General features: G+C 33.0%; 1 protein-coding gene across 1 annotated transcript; it reads right to left on the bottom strand.

Moving 5' to 3' along the window:
• Nucleotides 1-2444: 2444 nt before the first annotated feature.
• Nucleotides 2445-16816, bottom strand: LOC136970742 (serum response factor-like). The gene is made up of 8 exons (XM_067265192.1): nucleotides 15977-16816; nucleotides 7948-8479; nucleotides 7729-7878; nucleotides 7095-7120; nucleotides 3328-3400; nucleotides 3070-3249; nucleotides 2952-3001; nucleotides 2445-2878 (listed from the first exon to the last, which is right to left on the bottom strand). The coding sequence occupies exons 1-8, from the start codon at nucleotides 16322-16324 to the stop codon at nucleotides 2786-2788; spliced, it is 1452 nt and encodes a 483-aa protein (XP_067121293.1). The 5' UTR covers nucleotides 16325-16816; the 3' UTR covers nucleotides 2445-2785.
• Nucleotides 16817-17171: the final 355 nt, after the last annotated feature.

Raw genomic sequence — 17171 nt, 5'->3', positions numbered from 1 at the left:
AACATTAATAATCAGAATTGTATTCATGCTAATCAGGAACCTTGACACTAAAATGGTTTGGTTAATGGAACGAGATTAGTTATAAATGGTATGTTTAACAACACAATTAACATTGAGATCCTGATGGGTAAACACCGCAGAACCATTCACATGCTTCCTCAGATACCATTAAAACCAATCGATAGCACTTTTACAATTAAACGACTGTAATTTCCCATTATTCGGGTATTCGCCATAGTCAAGAACAGACACTCGGTGAAGTTGGTATTTATTTCCCAGATCCGATTTTCAGTAATCGTATGCATTATTGGCTTTCCCCACGAAGATATGCAAAAGATTCTATCTCATTCAACATGTCCTCACCAAATTTGGCACAAATATTCCTCAACATCCCAAAAACAATATCGTGAGCTCGAGTGGTTGGGTCCCCACCCTAACCACTCTTAAAGTCCTTTTAACTTAAGTCCGAGCAATTGTTTGTTTTGCAGTTTCATTATTGTAAATATTCAAGTCAATGAATGTAGATTTTAGTTACTGAAACCAATGTTTCTATCACCCTCTTCCAACTCCATCTCACCAATCTCCCACCCTCCTCAAAAGCCCAAGCAACGCCGAGCACGTAGAGGTAGTATTACTAATATTAAAATCGTAATTTTGATAGTAGTGATGTGTTTTTAAAAAAATTGTAAATGGTAATTATGAGTAAAATCTTCATTAAGTCTGACCCCTCTCAAAATATGACACGTGACATCCATTACTTCCTCACCCCTCGACTTTAACCGAGGTTTCCATGTATTTAAAATAATATTGAAAGCATTGAAAGTCCATTTGATCATACTTCTTTGTTTATATCTTTATAATTTTTGTGAGGTTCCACAGCCGTTATTTTTAATAATATTTAAAGATTTAATAAACCTAAAAGGGCAAATTTCAACAAGAAAGTTCATGAATTATCAACTTCTAACTTCCTATCAATTATGACACATCTTCCTGAGATTGCGACTCATCCAGGAAAGTGTTGTTTAAAATTTTAGATTGGACGATTGTTAAGTAACACATCTGGATGTCCAAATTTGGTCAGATGACGATGCTTCTGACAAAGAGATCAACTAGAGATTATAAAAGAAGCCCTCTTGAAGAAGATTGAGAAAAAGAACTTCTTGGGTTCTTCTCCCAAGAAGTTCCTCCTCTCAAGGTTCCCTAGGCCACTGCGCTCGAATTCATCTAGATACTTTGCTCGCTTCCGAGGATTAACAAGTTTCTGACCGTCCCTATAAATTTCCGCACAGGATTACCATAGGACTGTGTTCTCTTTTAGGAAAAATTACTTTCAAAAGGAGTAGAAAGGGCATTGTGCCAAACAGACTGACCTCCTAAAACACCTTTCAAGGTAAATATCGTCTCATGAATTGAATGTAAATTCTAACTTCGATAAATTAGGTGCGACTTTAGTATATTATTGATAGGACTTAAAATTATTAAACAAGAAAATAACTGTTTAAATCTTTCATATTTGTTTAATTCCGTATATGAGTGTTCACTTTCGTGTTGCCTCTCAAATTCCTCTTCCGTTCTCTTGCTTACTCCCCATACGGAAAGTTGCGACCTACGTCCAAACTAAAAACCTAGGTAGAGTCAGTCATCCTGCGGATTGGTATCTCATGCGATACCTCCATATCACGTGACCCCCATGTTTTTATTAAGTTAAATTATAGTTAAATAAAAAATTATGTATTCCTGAATTTTTCCTTCCAGAATATAAAATTCCCCATAAAATTTTCTGCTGACTTGAAAAATCCCCATTTTAGAGGAAAGACCTCCAATATGGCAACCTGTCTTCAGCATTTCCAGATTAATTTGCCACAAGAAAAACAGCAGACCAGATCCTGAACACGTTAGAATGCTTCTTTTCATAAATAAAATTCTGCATTAGAAGAAAATTAGAACCACCATTGATTATTCTATTAATTAAAAAGACACTGAAACTCAAAGGCAAAATTTGCATTATATAATGGGTACCCATGAGTGCCCATCAAACTCATCCACACTCAGAGCCCAAGATCACAGTGAAAATTATAACATTTTACTTCTTCCCTAACTTTCCCTGCAAACAAAATTCTCCAAACTTTCTCAACTTCAGGGGTCACTTACCACCCTGTAACAGAATTTACTAATTAATCAATTGTTAACACAAGGTAACAACTTATACTATGAACTAGGCAGTTATGGATTCTTAACAGTTGTAAAGCAGTAATAGAAACAATTATGCAATTTCTGTGCCCCATAAAAATACAATGGATCTGAACTAGATTCAACTTGAATTTGCAAACCCAAATGCAAGTTTGGGTAAACACAGATCATCTCTTTGCCAAAGTGAGAGTTCTCAGTCTATTTCGGGTATGGGTGTTTGTATCACCTTGCAGATTTGAAATTTAATTAAAAAATATGATTGCTGTTATTTTATTGACTATCAATAAATATATCTATATTTATTACAACATTATGTACAATCTTCCAGATAAAAAAACATTGTGGCAATAACAACACAACAATAGCAACAATACTCCAGTTGATAACGGAGTCCGAAGATGAGAATTTTTCTAAAAAAATATTCTGAAACTCTCAGAAAGTATGAAGATGTGACAAATTACTTTCTATAATCTGACATGAGTATAAAAACATTGCACTGGTTAGTCCAGCCAACCGACGAGAATGAGTCTCTACTTTGATTAAATATTCCGCGAGAGAAGCCCTGTCGCCTCCTTCGGAGGCAACGGAACGAATTTCACTTCCGACACTTCTGCTGTCTGTTCTGAACGACGGAAGAAGGGGTTGCGTTTGAAACTGCAACCTTGGCAGCAAGTGTACCAGACACTTTCTGTTTAAAGAAAACAAGATTTATTAAGATGCCACTTCTAGAAAACTATTAAAATCTATAAAACTTATCTAACCTGATGTGCTGGAGTGAGAGAGACAGGTATATAAATTTGCTGTGTTCCACCTGTAAGTTAAAGGAATTTTATGTAAAATTTCCAGAAAAATCAAACTCAGTTTCCTTACAAATCTTACTTTGATCCGGCTGAAGCGAAAGAGTTGGAGATTGTCCAAGATTTAAAATTACCCTGTCCGATAGACTGGTCGGCGATGATGCTGCGTAGACGATACCCTGTGCCGTCTGATACATGACCGTTCCGGGAACGGCAGTCGAACTGTTCGAACTGATACTTGATGTAGGAATTACCACATTTCCTAAATTATGTCAATTTTAACAATTTTTTTTCTTAAACATTTAAGACATTTCGAACGCACGCTTTCCATCATACTTACCAGATACAACAGAAATATTGGACTGGGTACTAGATATGGAATTCTGAGTGGGTGTATTTGGAAGTTGATGTGCCTAAAATATAAAAATATCAAGTTAAAAAACAATTAATATTGTGAATGTCTTCATTTAATAAGTAAAAATGATAAATATTTACACATTTCAGGTTATAAAATATAGAGTTCCTACTCAAATTTTTGTTTTAAATTCCCTCACTTTCCCTGACCAACTTTGCATAAATTCCACAACTCTCATCCCTTACAGTATGGCAATGACAAAATGAAACAGCATTTGAATTACTATGCAAATAAAATATGCTATTGCTCCTCCGACTTTTTAGTTAGTTATTTTTTCTAATTAACAGTTACATAATTTTTTAAATTGCCGAATAATTAAAATTAAAAATAAAATTTCTATGTATAACGTCCTTTTAATCCAAAGAATTTTTCTTGGTAGATGATCTCACAGCTTTTTTTGTCAGTTTTAATTAATTAAAATAGTTTATCCAATTATTAATGCACCACCATAAAAATATGTGGCTTTGAAAAAATAAAAAGCCATTATTTATTATTCATTAACAAGTCCTGTTGCATGTTAATGTTGCATGTTATAATTTTTCACATAAACAATCAATATTAGATTTTAAAATTAATCTGCACTATCAGTAAAAGAACATCTGTAATAATTGTATAAACATTAAACAAAATTTTTAAAATACACAAAGTGATTACAATGTATAACGTCTGATTTTGAATGATTTTAAAATGCAATCTTACGATGCAATAGAATAATAAGTCTTATGTGTCATAAAACTTACTTATTAAATCTAAAATTGTAAAAAAAATGTAAAAATTGAAATTAACTCATTTGATATGCTTTGCAAAGTTTAGAGAACTGCTTACAAACTTGGTCTTTAGGTATAGTATCAAAAGATAAAAATTGATGAATAGCACTTATGCATTCATTACATTTCTATTATATGCACCCAACACATTAAGTCAACATTTCACTGTAATAATTTTAATATTCTTATTATCAATAGTCCATCTTCATTTAAATTGTAAAAAAAAAACTTAATACAATTTTTGAAAAACTGGAAGAACTACAAAATATCCCAATGACATGCATTAACCTGGTGTTTCTCAAGCTTCACTTTCTGGTAGATCTGTTTAATGAATTTTTATGTGCCATTTACCTAATTTGCAAAGTTTACTGTCAATATATTTGCTTAGACCAGGGATGTCCCACCCACAGCCCACTGCACCCTAAAATTTTTAAGTGCATTTTCATTTATTTTGGTAAAGAACATTGCATGCAACAATTATCCTCATTTCACTGAATACACTTTGATGTTGTAATGACATAATTGATGCTAGAAAACTGTACTACCCCATATGCAAAACATACTGTTGTAAACAATTCTTTTTGTGCATGAAAAACACCAAAACTGCTGAAATCAATAAGTTGAGTGATTCCCATTTAACTAACATTCCTAGAATTATGACTAGTACCATAAATGCAGATATTGGCAATATCATGAAAGGAAGGCAATGTCAAAAATTAAATTTATTTTTATTTTGTGTGAGTATAATTTGTTTACTGTGCATCTGATATTGCAAAAGTCCATTAAATCAAATGTGTTTTAAAACCATATTAATAAGATACTTAAAATGTGAAAGGAGTGCTAAAATGTTATTATGATGCTTTAAATGTCTTATAAATGTCTTAAAGTATAAGACATTTATACTCAGACTCTTTAATCCAACCTTTTAGCATCCTCTATTTGTAAATGAGAAGCTTTCAGAGTTTTCTTAATCAGACAAATTTATTGTCTGTTAATTCAAAGGGTTTACTGTATTTACAATAAATATTCAAAGTGACAACTGACAACTAAGACAAACCACATTTTGTTGCACTTTCAACAAGTAACTGTCATTGTCTTGATAGTATCAAAAGCTGAAGTGATACACATGTACAGTTCTTTGTTTCCACCAGTGTTTCATACTATATTCTTTATGTATCCTCCAAACTTTTTGCTGGTTATAGTGCCATCAATTTTTTTCCAGAACTTAGGTTGCATCATAAAAAAATGCTCATTTCATCAACCTCTATTACCTCTTACATTTACAGTATATCAAACATTAATGTCCTATTATATTTTTCATTTTTAACTCTGTCTCATAGACACAAAGAGGGCAGGTTTTTCCTTGTGTCTTTTGGTTTGGCCAGGCTTGTAATGAGGAGACTGGATGATGAAGGATGTGACCCAACATATTTGGGACAAACCACTCTCAAACAATTCCTAGACTGCTCTGCCAAATTCAATCACAAGTTCCCATAGTGGTAGCATGGCCCTTAACCACCCCATCCATCCTAAAAATATAATCTTATATCCATCTTACATACAATTATAAAAATAACATCTTGAGGCATATTTCTGGTTATCATCTCTCATATTCGACAATGACTAGAATATAGAAAACTAACACTTCTATTGTGCCTAAATACAATTGCATTTTAGCTTTGTAAGAAGTTCACTTGATAAAAACTTGTTTTGTGTAGTTGCAGAAATGCTACTCCTTCCGCCATACACCATTTTTTTATTTCATAACAAAACTTTAATACATCACAGTTATTATTTGAGAGTTTATCGTTAAAAGCCTGACTGAAAATAATACACTTGCTGTTTTGGTTTACTTATTGTACAATCTAATTAAGATACAGCACTGGTGATACATCCTCTGGAAGCACAACCTTACAACCATATTCTAGAACTGATGTTAAAGTGTTAAATGGTTATTTAAATATATACAGAGAATTTATGTTTAAATAACAAGCCATCTTTTAAAAAAAATTGTTGCAGACCATATACATTTAGTTTCAAGCAATTTGTATTTTGTATGGAACAGTATTACATGTGGCAAAAGTGTGTCCTAATGGGTTCTCCAGTTTTGGGAGACATTGCAGAAATTGTATCAAAATAGATAGAATACCCCACAAACCAATGATATGGAAGGGCAAAGGGAGGATACAAGAATGTGTTGAAAGGATTAATTCAAACTCAATAGTAGTTATTAATATAATTGAAGATAGTTTGACAAAATTAATTTCTTAAACTTAACCATTTATAAAAACAAAGTGAGCCCAAACACTAAAGTTTACCTTAAGCTCATTGCTATAGATTGCTAGATTCCTTTATACATCGAAACTTGAATGATATGATAACACAAAAGCTATCAGCTTTTAGAACACTAGTAAATAGTGATCTCTTGCTCATTAACAAACAAGGACAGAAATAAGGAATTTAAGCTAATTACAATAATGGCCAGCAAGCATAGTTTTCCTTGATATACAATGAATGGCATTATTAAAGCTTCACTAAACAAGCATATGAAAGAAGATAAAGGATTTATTGTACACAAAAAAATATTAATCCCATCAATGTCTTAGTGGATAAAACACTGATGTTTGGTTGCAGCTTTGCATCTCACAATGGGCTGACCAAGTGAAGTTTTTCAGGTTTTCTTCATAAATCTAAAGCCAGGAACTTGTTTTCTGCCACACAATTTTACGCATGTGTGTTCCTACACATGCGTAAAATTGTGTGGCAGAAAACTGAATTAGAAATCAGCTTTCAGTTCAGTTTCTGTTTTACGCTTTTATGCCAGAACACACATACGTAAAAATTCTGGCTGAATAGGAAACATCACTGCCACTAACAGTGCTAATTTTATTAATTTTTTCCTCTCATATATCTATCCCTTTATACCTTCCATTTTTTCTCCACTTCCTCTGCTATAATATAGAAAATTTAAATTAATACACTTGTATTCCGAATTCAAACAAAGAACTTGTGATCTAAACACTAAGCCTATATATCAATTCTACCAGACCTACCTGTTATTTCAAATTTTGCACCTATAGCCATCCACAAATGTTGTTTAAATACAGTGTCTTTATACTGTCATGATATTGATATGGTCGAACGGATTCGATAAACCCCTCTATTTCATCTATTTTTTGTTTTTTTCGAGACCATCGCAATTATAAGGTTAACCCTCATTGCCGCCATTGTTAGAATAAAAACCATGTGTCGACTTTGACGTCACAGAAAAGACTTCTCTTTATTGGAGGAATTTTGGCATAAAAAGTTTACGGCGTAAAAAGTAGACACACGCTGTACTCTTTTTTTCAGTTCTGTTTCAGCCAAACTTTCAAAAAAATTTTTACGCTCTTTGTTTTATGCTAGATTTTACACATGTGTGTTCCTGGCCTAACACCTAATAGAGTCAGTTTCTTGTAGAAAGTCTTCCTGAAAGCATCCCTCCTTGCAAGATTTCCAGGTGTTGCATTGCCAAAACTCTGATAATATAAATAAATATATTAAATATTTTAATATTTACCTGACAGAGAAACTATTGCTGCAGGAGAAATCCTAAATAAAGGAGACTGATTTTGTGATGAGACTGGTGATTGATTATTTGATAGCTGATTTTGTGCTGCAGACTGAAGAGTTCCAATATGCAGTGTTGAACCCTGCGGCAGAGCACCTCCTGAAATTGAAATTCCATTAGATGAAACGTGAAAATAAAAAAAGAATAGTGTACAACAAGATAACTCACCTGGTGCAAGTATCGTAGTGAATCCCGTACCTTGTGGAAGCTGCATAGATATCGCTGGCGTTCCGGAAACTTTTGTATTGTTATTGCCATTTGTTCCCAAAGCTGTAGTGGCACCGGCAAGCAACGGAATTGCAGTTAAGTTACTAGGAAGTGGACTAGGAAGAGAAGTTATGGGTCCTCCAACTGTAGGTGAGACGGCTATGCTCTGAACGGTATTGGTCCCGGACAACGTGGCTGATCCATCCTGATTAACAAACAGTGTCTTGACATCCGGCTTGTTGTCACCGTCTTCTATGTTGTAAGATAATTCAGTCTCTTCGTATCCAGCTGCACTCATTCTTTGATCCGGCGTGGAGGCACTAGGACCTACAGGTGGATCCGGGGAATTTAAACAAGTCTGTATAAGAGCTTTACCTGCCTCACTAGTTATCATCGGCTGCAGTTTCCGTGTTGCAAAAGTATATACATGTCCTGTTTCGCTAGCAACCAAAACCATAACTTGTGTTCCTGTCAGCGTGGATAACTCATATGCCTACAATTAAAAAACAAAGCAAAAATGTAATGAAGTGTATATTTTATTAACAAATTTAATTTACAAAAATACCATGCATACATTTAAAGAGGAAGCCCGAGAAATTATTGCTGCAAGAGAAATCCTAAATAAATGATTATTTATAATGTGTTTTTAAAATGCTAACATTAATATTGTCCCTTTTTAATCATAACCATCATGAGATTGGCAAGGCTACAATAGGGAACATTAGGGTAATAAGGGATGGGATCAAATATATCCAGAACAGAATGGCCATGAAAAAATCCCAAGGTTCATCAACCACCTGGATTTGACTCCAGGTCCCTAGAGCATTAGATTGATGATGATGATTGTATATGACAACACAATTCACAGACCGTATATAAACAACAACGTATACTGTAAATTCAAATCCACAGTAAATGTTCAAAAGACATTTGCAATTAAATATTTCTCTCTGTTGGAATTTTTATGATGTGTATCTTCAACAATATAGTGAATTTTATGGTTTAGAAGGCCTTTTAATTATCTACTGATACTAAAAAAGGCTTTCTAATATAGTTTAAAGTTCTTTTATTTGAATTAACAGCTCTATTATTAAAAGCAAATAAGAGATTTAATTACTAAATCTCTAAAATTATTTATAATATGGATCTTATATAAACATTTATACATAACTTTATCAGTAATTTCAATTTGTTTATAACTTATGACATTGTAAGGACTAATGAATGATAAAATTAATTAAAATGTTACATCTGTTCATCTTACTCATTCGTATCCAATCGTGTATTGATATTTCAACTAGAATTCCAAGATATCTAATTGGCCGTCTGACTTTAAATTATGGATTTCCAATGAAATGATTACGACTGTCACTCGTGTCAGAGATGTATCTTTTTATAGAAAAAATAGCCTTTTTTGGCTCTTTATAAATGACGTCTTAAATATTGGTGTCAACTTTTATTTTTGAAGATCTTTACAAAAATGTGGCCTTAGATTGCATTATAAAATTACATATAACTCCATCATATATTTTTTTTTATCTTTATCTTATCATCAGAATTACTTCAGGTGAGTTAATGAGATAAATAAGTTGATTTCAGTCAAGTGCAATGGGTACATGCTTTTTATCAACACAAGTCCGACAAGAGAAACTCTTACTACAAACAACCCTGTATATAATATTTTATTATAAGCTGTTCAAAGTAGGAATGTGATGCATTATACATGAGCAGTTAAAAATTCTCCAGAATAGTGGTATGGCACTGAAGTGATAGGACATACAGAAATGCATCTAATCATCTTCAAAGTAGGACACTTTGGCACAAATACACATGCCCCAATGATCCAGCCATTTTTGGAAGCACCATCAGAAGGCTTTTTTTGGAATATTTGGGAGTTTAAATGTCATATTCAATTCAGCTAAAAGAGAGTTTAGCATTATTATGATATAGAAAACACCCTTTCCTCCAAACTGCATCTCACAATCTATACAAAACTTTCTACATGCAGGTTTACACACAGAAATGACTACTCTGTCTAATATGGAGGACACATACAGAATGTAATAACTCCTGAATATTCCAAATGAAGCTTTCCAATGGTGCTTCCAATAATGACCGCATTAATGGAGTGAATGCGAGTGTGTCAAAGGATCCGACTTTAAAGGTGATTAGGTAAAGCATTTCTGTATGTCTTACCACTGACATTGCTATAACAACTCTGGGAACATTTAGATTGTCTGCATATGTTAAGTATCACTATAATAAGTCAATTTTAAGCTCAAATCTGTAATGCTTAATTACAGATTTGAGCTTAACATTATGCTCCTTAGATTCTGCCATTTGGGATCATCTGTATTTGATAAAAGTTCAAAGAGAAATTTCACTTGGAAATTTAAGCAGTTAATTCTGCTCATTTTTTTTATACTTAAATCATACACTGTCTCATAGGCTGCCAACATTTTAGACACGGACGTCAGTAGCACCATACTAACAATTGATACATACCAGTATGCACAAGTCTTTGAATTAACACAAAGACTGATGCATACTGGAATGTACAGATGAATAAAACTTTCTTAGTGAAAATGTAGTATTAGTAACGGGCAAGTTTTGCTTTATCAAAGCTAATAAATAGACAAACTCAAATGCTAGGAATTTGAGAAATTTAATTCATTTTCTGGTAGGTACAATCTCTGAGGTGCATGTTTAGTTAAGGCTAGATTATGTATGCAACATGATTGCTGCCAATAGTATGTTGCTAGAAATCACAATGTAAATGAATCTGGCTCATTTAAACAAACACCTTGTTGGCGATTCCATTATGAAAGTTTCACCTATGTCACAGAAAATCAAACCTATCAGATTTTTCATTCATTGTCACATCATCAAACCTATCAACAATGAGTGAAATTGCATTTTACCTTGCATTCTCACAGTTCTTTAAAAACACATGCTCTTGTACAAGGTCAGAATGACTCACAAGTCACGTACCAAGCAAAGTGTAAACATCTGAATCACTGATAAATCTTATTAGTGCATTGTAAATCAGCTTTTACGTGAACACAATTTTTGTTGCATTGATTGAATTTTTATGTTGTATCCCTGGTGCTTTTCAGTTTTATGAAACTCTTGGAGCTATAGTATTTTTGAGTTATACATCTCATCTAAAGACAATGCAAACACCTTCACAAATCATTTTTTGGATTAATAACTCTTAAAAACTTGATAGAGTTAGGGCTCTTAATGGGGCTAATGACTCAGCCTCATCCCATTTTATCTATTAATCTTGAGTATGTAATAGTGTGTGTCTACTTGTATTTTTTAATTCTTTGTAGTACAGTGCATCCAGTAGCTCCCACATTTGTGGGAGCAATAAAAACAATGGAAAAGAATATATTCATTCCACATGAGACATGCCTTCTACAGAGACTGTTTGCTAACGTAAGAATGTTCCTCGATGCATGCCCATTGTTCAGGTATTAATATAAAACTCTATAGAATACATTAGTTGTAATTTGATAATCTCTTTGATTTTAATTTGATGAATTTAAATTTTGTAAATCTCTAAAATAATTGAAATTTGGATTCAGTTTGCATGTAGAATGCTATCGAATGAGCATTCCAAATGGAACACGTGTAACTGATGGGAAGCAAAGCAGTCGAGTTGTTTAAAAACATTTGTATTTTTAAAGTAATACTGGAATAAAAGCAAATGCTACCGATGTGATTAATATTTAATGTTGTTTACAGCTGAGCACAACTGTTCTATAATGTTTCTTCACACATGCAGTGCAGTACGATCCTTTAAGTCTGCCAAAGTAGCAAAATTTCCATGATAAACTATACTCTTTAAATAGCCACATGACCAGGAATCACACAGATTCAGAGTCAGAGAACTTGGTTATCAGGCAATCGGAAACAAATAATTACCAGAAGAATGGTGAAATTTACCAAAAAACCAGTAGTATGTTGCACAACTTTATCTACAATTTTCATTCAAGCACTTATGACATTACTAGATTAACAAGATGAAGCTAAGGTAACTCTTAAATATTTACTATTAAGAATATTAGTCTATAAATAATTAAAATGGAAATCAGAAACATAGCACTAGATGTCACTAATTATATATTACATGAGTTGCTAAACCTTGTTACAATAGGAGTCATACACTACATATAAGAAATGCACAGGAGCAACTCTATTGGAACATTTATCAGACAGTTGCAATCATCTACAGTGGAACCTCGCTTAACAAGCACCTCGCACAATGAGTATTTCGCATAACGAACAAAACAGATTGTGAAAACGTGAACTCACATGACAAGCGACATTTTGCATAACGAGTGGCCAGGAGAGGGAGAAGTCCGGGATTGTGCACATGCATCAGTCCGTGTTTAGCACTCGTTCAGCTAGCATCTTAGTGTCACTTGTGATCATACATTTTTCCAAACTTCTGTTCACACACATTACGTATAAACATCAACAACCATAGCCCATTATGTAATAAACACGCCAAACGATATGCAAAATTTTTGGGCTAAGTAAAGGATATAATTACATATTAAAAATTAATTTGACTACAGGTAGACTATAATTAAATATTAGAAATTAATTAATTTGACTAGTGATGGATAGTTATGCTTCCATCTCGTATTAAATTTAACGACCGATTCCCAATTAAATTCCAGAAATGTCTAAATTAAAAATTTATTTATTTATAATTATTAAATTTAATACGAAATGGAAGCATAACTACCCACCACTAGTCAAATTAATTAATTTCTAATATTTAATTATAGCCTTTAAGTAGCCCAAGAATTTGACATGTTGTTTGGTGTGTTCATCGGACAAATTATCTGAATTCTTTTTTGCTTTCTGCAAAATTTGAATTTGTATTTCAGGTTGATTCATTCCACACTAGAAGAAAAGATGATGATTCACGCTCCATAACAATGTTTATTGTATGATTTTCTTTGAATAAACATTACACACAAAATATTTGAGCATTTTTCCAGCGTGGAATGCATTATCATATTTTACATTAATTTATATGAGAAGAATTGTTTTGTTTAACGAGTGTTTCGCATTACGAGTAAGACTCTCGAACAAATTATGCTCGTTAAGCGAGGTTCTACTGTATTTATATTATATATAGTTGAAATACAATAATTATCACTTTTAATTTACTGACTTTATGACTAACTAGGTAAAACAATCATTTAACTCCTTTGACTTTACAAACATACCCTAAGGTTTCAATTGTCCATTCGAGGTTATGCTTACAATCCCTATGTATATTGCACTACATAATAGTTGGAACTAAAAAAAATATATAGGCATAAGTAGTATATACTGAGTTTATAAAAAAAAAATAAGTATATAAGTACATGGAGCTACAATAAAGGGTCTAAGTTTCATGTGGCTCATAAACCATAGTGGGTATATTCCATTGAATTTAAAATGCACCCGTTTCCAAAAACGTTAAAACCTGAAAATGTACAGTATAACCATATATTCGGGTTTTATATATTGTATATTCAAGTATATGATATAACCATAAACTATTATATGGATGCTTCATTACACATAAGATACTGAACCACCTGTCCATTTATCCAAATGTGCACTTACATGTTACACAAGCTACAAGGATGCTTACCAGCTTAAATTTTTGCCGTGTTTATCTCTTCCTTGACATTGAATTGATGCACAACAGATACCATTAAACATTCCTTGCATTTCTACAAGGAACACCATCAAAGATTTAATTTCCTGTCGTATAATTTTCATAGATATTGCTATAAAAATTCAGTTTATCATTTAATCAATAAGGATTCTTTACTTGTTCTCAACAGAAATTGATCCACATTTACATATTATGTGTGAAACAATACAACAGAATGGCTGAAACCAGTAAAAATTTTATTAGCAGTTTGCCGCAACTTAAAGCATGAACATAAGAACAAATCAGTAAAAGAATCACTGTTTTAAACCCAGCAATTGAAAGCAGTTTAAAAATTTAAGAAACATAAGAAGCCAGCATTCAACAAACAGACAAAAATATGTTTACTTCCAATAGAATTACATGTTAATGAGCTCTTTGGAACCATTTAAACTGCATCACATCATCACTGAAATATGTAAATATTAATATAAGTTATATGCATCATTTAATTGCAAGATAATACAAATGATCATTACAAGTAAATGTAAAATGTCTTTAGCAGTTCATTTCATTTTTTTTGGACAACAAAGAGGAAATCAAACAACCCACAATATAACACCACACAACAAATTTTTCTTAAATCATAGATGAAAATTATATTCCTGTTATAAAGCTTTTGTGTACACCACATCCTTAATCGTGCTTCCTATTCTAATTACTCGAGCTATCCCTAAGTAGTCTTATCGTCCACACACATACCAAATTGATTTTGGAAGAAGTGAAAGATAACGTTAGTTAAATCAATACAGAAGTCAATACTCGGCAATAAGAAATGGCAAAAGAAGACCATACAATTAAGTAGCTTTAAAACAGTTTAAATTTTGTTGTAATAGATTAATAATTATTTTCATCAAGCTGCAACAATAACAATCCTTAATGTACTAATATTGAAGCATTATTTTTCACAAGATGCTGCAAATAATAAAACAACAAATACAACATATTAAATTAGTAGAGATTTTATATACGAGACCTACCTTTTATGTATTAAAAACTATACTATGCAAATGCGACTGTAGACTTCAGACATCAGGTTAGCCCAGATTTTTTCCACCTGTCCATTTATCCAAATGTGCACTTACATGTTACAATAGTGACAGGCACTCACATGCATTCCTAAAGTCAATTTTTTTGCTTATGTCAGAGCTACCAAGCACCAAGAAGGCCTTTTTTCAGCAAGTTTAACCAGGCCCACAATGAGGCATCAGGTGATGAGAGGCGGTGCTCAACGTACCCAGAAGGACCACCCTCTGAAAAATTCCTGTTTTTCGACCTATCCCAATTCAATCCAAAGTCATCCAGAGCTGTAGGCTGCCACTTCAGCTGCTTGGCCATGACCTAAATCATTTTGAGAAATGATTTGTTAGAGAATTAAAACCTTTGTGGAACCCAGACGATCCAACACAGTTAACTAGATACATATTTGGTTCCTAATTTGATGTTTTTGTAGCCCAATATTAAAACTGAGATCTTTCTATAGCTAAGAAAACAAGAATAAAGAACAACGAAAATCAACACATTCTCAAATTCACTAATTTATTCTTAAGCTCAAACTCTAGAGATGTCGGTTCTTTAAATTAATCACAATTTCTGAAGCTTAACAAATACAAAACGGACATTAACATAAAAATAACCATCGTAATAGTTACATCAACATCCACTTTCAATTAGCAACAATCGTTGAGAGGATCTCGAAAGAAAATAACGTCTTACGCGAGTCAACTGTCGGCGCCATTTGCACCACGTCTAATCTCGAGCTTCTTCTGGTTTTGAAATATCACCACTATCCATTCATATTAAACAATATCTATCTACCGAGCATAAAAATGTCTATCTGTTCGACTTAATTAGTATATAGTTTGCATAAAAGTAAGGAAAGATATAAATTAAAAACAGATACAAATAAATGCGTTCGACAACATACTCGACACATTAATCTGGACAATTTAACGTCGTTGGCATCAGTCAGACTGTCAATGCGGAAGAAGTCATTAGTTTGGAACCTTTAAATTTTTAAACGGCCGGGTCCCATTCATCCGCACCCACCTAACTCTTTCAAGGTACGATCTATCAGCAAGGTACAATCATAACATACTAATACCTTGCATCAACAAATGACAAGTTGCAAAATACACCAGAGATAAGCTTGCAAAACAATACAATATACATGTACTCTACTAATAAACACGGCTTAGACGGATAAGACGACTTGACAGCTACATATATTTAATTACTTAGGAGACAGACAGACAGACAGGCTACCTTTTTCATAATGCCCGTTTTCCTCTTGCTGAAAGTGGTGTATCTCCGTAGCTTGTTATCGATGAATTCCATTTTGATCTTGACTCTTCCTTTAGTCTTTTTGCCGTTGGTGGGTTGGATTTTTTTGCTTAATTCCGTTTCGCTCTCGGACAATTCGTTATCTTCGCACATTCTCCTCTTGATCTTGATACGTTCTTCGTTGGCAGAATCGTCGTCGGACATCTGTTCGCCCCTTTCCTCGTTAAACATGGACGTTGTTTTATGCATGGCACTGTTTATATACTTTATTTTTATTCTTTTAATTAATTTTCTTAAAAAAATCACCGAAAATAAACACGTAAATACCATCTATTGACATTCGACATGGCGGTCTGCCTAGGAAGACGTGCCTCTACTTAACCGTAACGTGAGAAAAAATTCATTTCTATTACAAAAAACTCAATTGGGTCCTTTAAGTACGATACGTCTAAACTGACCAATAGAACGCCGAGTATTAGAGTGACATCACTTACGTTTACGATCGATTCGATTAAATAGTTCGTTCGGACGTAGCGCGATCGATGTTTTGTATCGATCTAATATAGTTCCGAGTGAATTTGCGGTTAAATTTTTAAAATTTCGGGTGCTTTTATAATAATTATTTCGATTATTAGTATATTTATTAAAATTTTAAACCTATTTCGAGTTCTAGAAGTATTATTGATAATATGGCGGATAGATACACGAATAATTTTCCAGTCATAAGGCTGCATCTTCCATATATGGTAAGGTCAGTTTCCAATTTTGGAAGACAACGCCTTATAAGGAATATCGACTGTGACCTCACGGAACGTTTAGATCGTTTAAATTTTCTCGTGTTTAAATTATGTTCGATATTATTTATAAATTGTCCTTACCGTGCTTTTTGCATCATAAATATTTAAATTCAAGTATTACGTCACACAAATTAAACACTGATTCGATTGTCATTGAGTACAATGCGTTTAACAAGTCGTGCCGTGTTAAACGTGAATGAAAAAGTAAACTTTCTCGTGTTTGTTCTGTTCTATAAGAGCGAGATTTGCGAGAAACTCTCTCAATATATTTTTTCCCTTTTTTCTCGTGTGGATCAATGAGTCAACAGTTGATTCTGTCTGCGTTTTCATCAGTCAATAACTACAAAGGATGTTCGTGAATCGACCCGTTTTAATCGACT

This window comes from Centruroides vittatus, unplaced genomic scaffold, assembly GCF_030686945.1.
Source record: "Centruroides vittatus isolate TY-2023 unplaced genomic scaffold, ASM3068694v2 contig_2156, whole genome shotgun sequence".
NCBI classification, from domain to species: Eukaryota; Metazoa; Arthropoda; class Arachnida; order Scorpiones; family Buthidae; genus Centruroides; species Centruroides vittatus.
Note: the sequence above shows the minus strand (reverse complement) of the source record. Positions and strands in the feature narration are given on the sequence as shown.

What these genes read in the sequence shown, in the direction of transcription:
- LOC136970742 (XM_067265192.1), bottom strand. Translation starts at nt 16,324, where the DNA reads ATGGTATTTACGTGTTTATTTTCGGTGATTTTTTTAAGAAAATTAATT. An exon ending in CACTACGATACTTGCACCAG is followed by an intron (nt 7,879 to 7,947) that starts GTGAGTTATCTT and finishes TTTCAATTTCAG; the next exon opens with GAGGTGCTCTGCCGCAGGGT. An exon ending in CAATATTTCTGTTGTATCTG is followed by an intron (nt 3,250 to 3,327) that starts GTAAGTATGATG and finishes GACATAATTTAG; the next exon opens with GAAATGTGGTAATTCCTACA.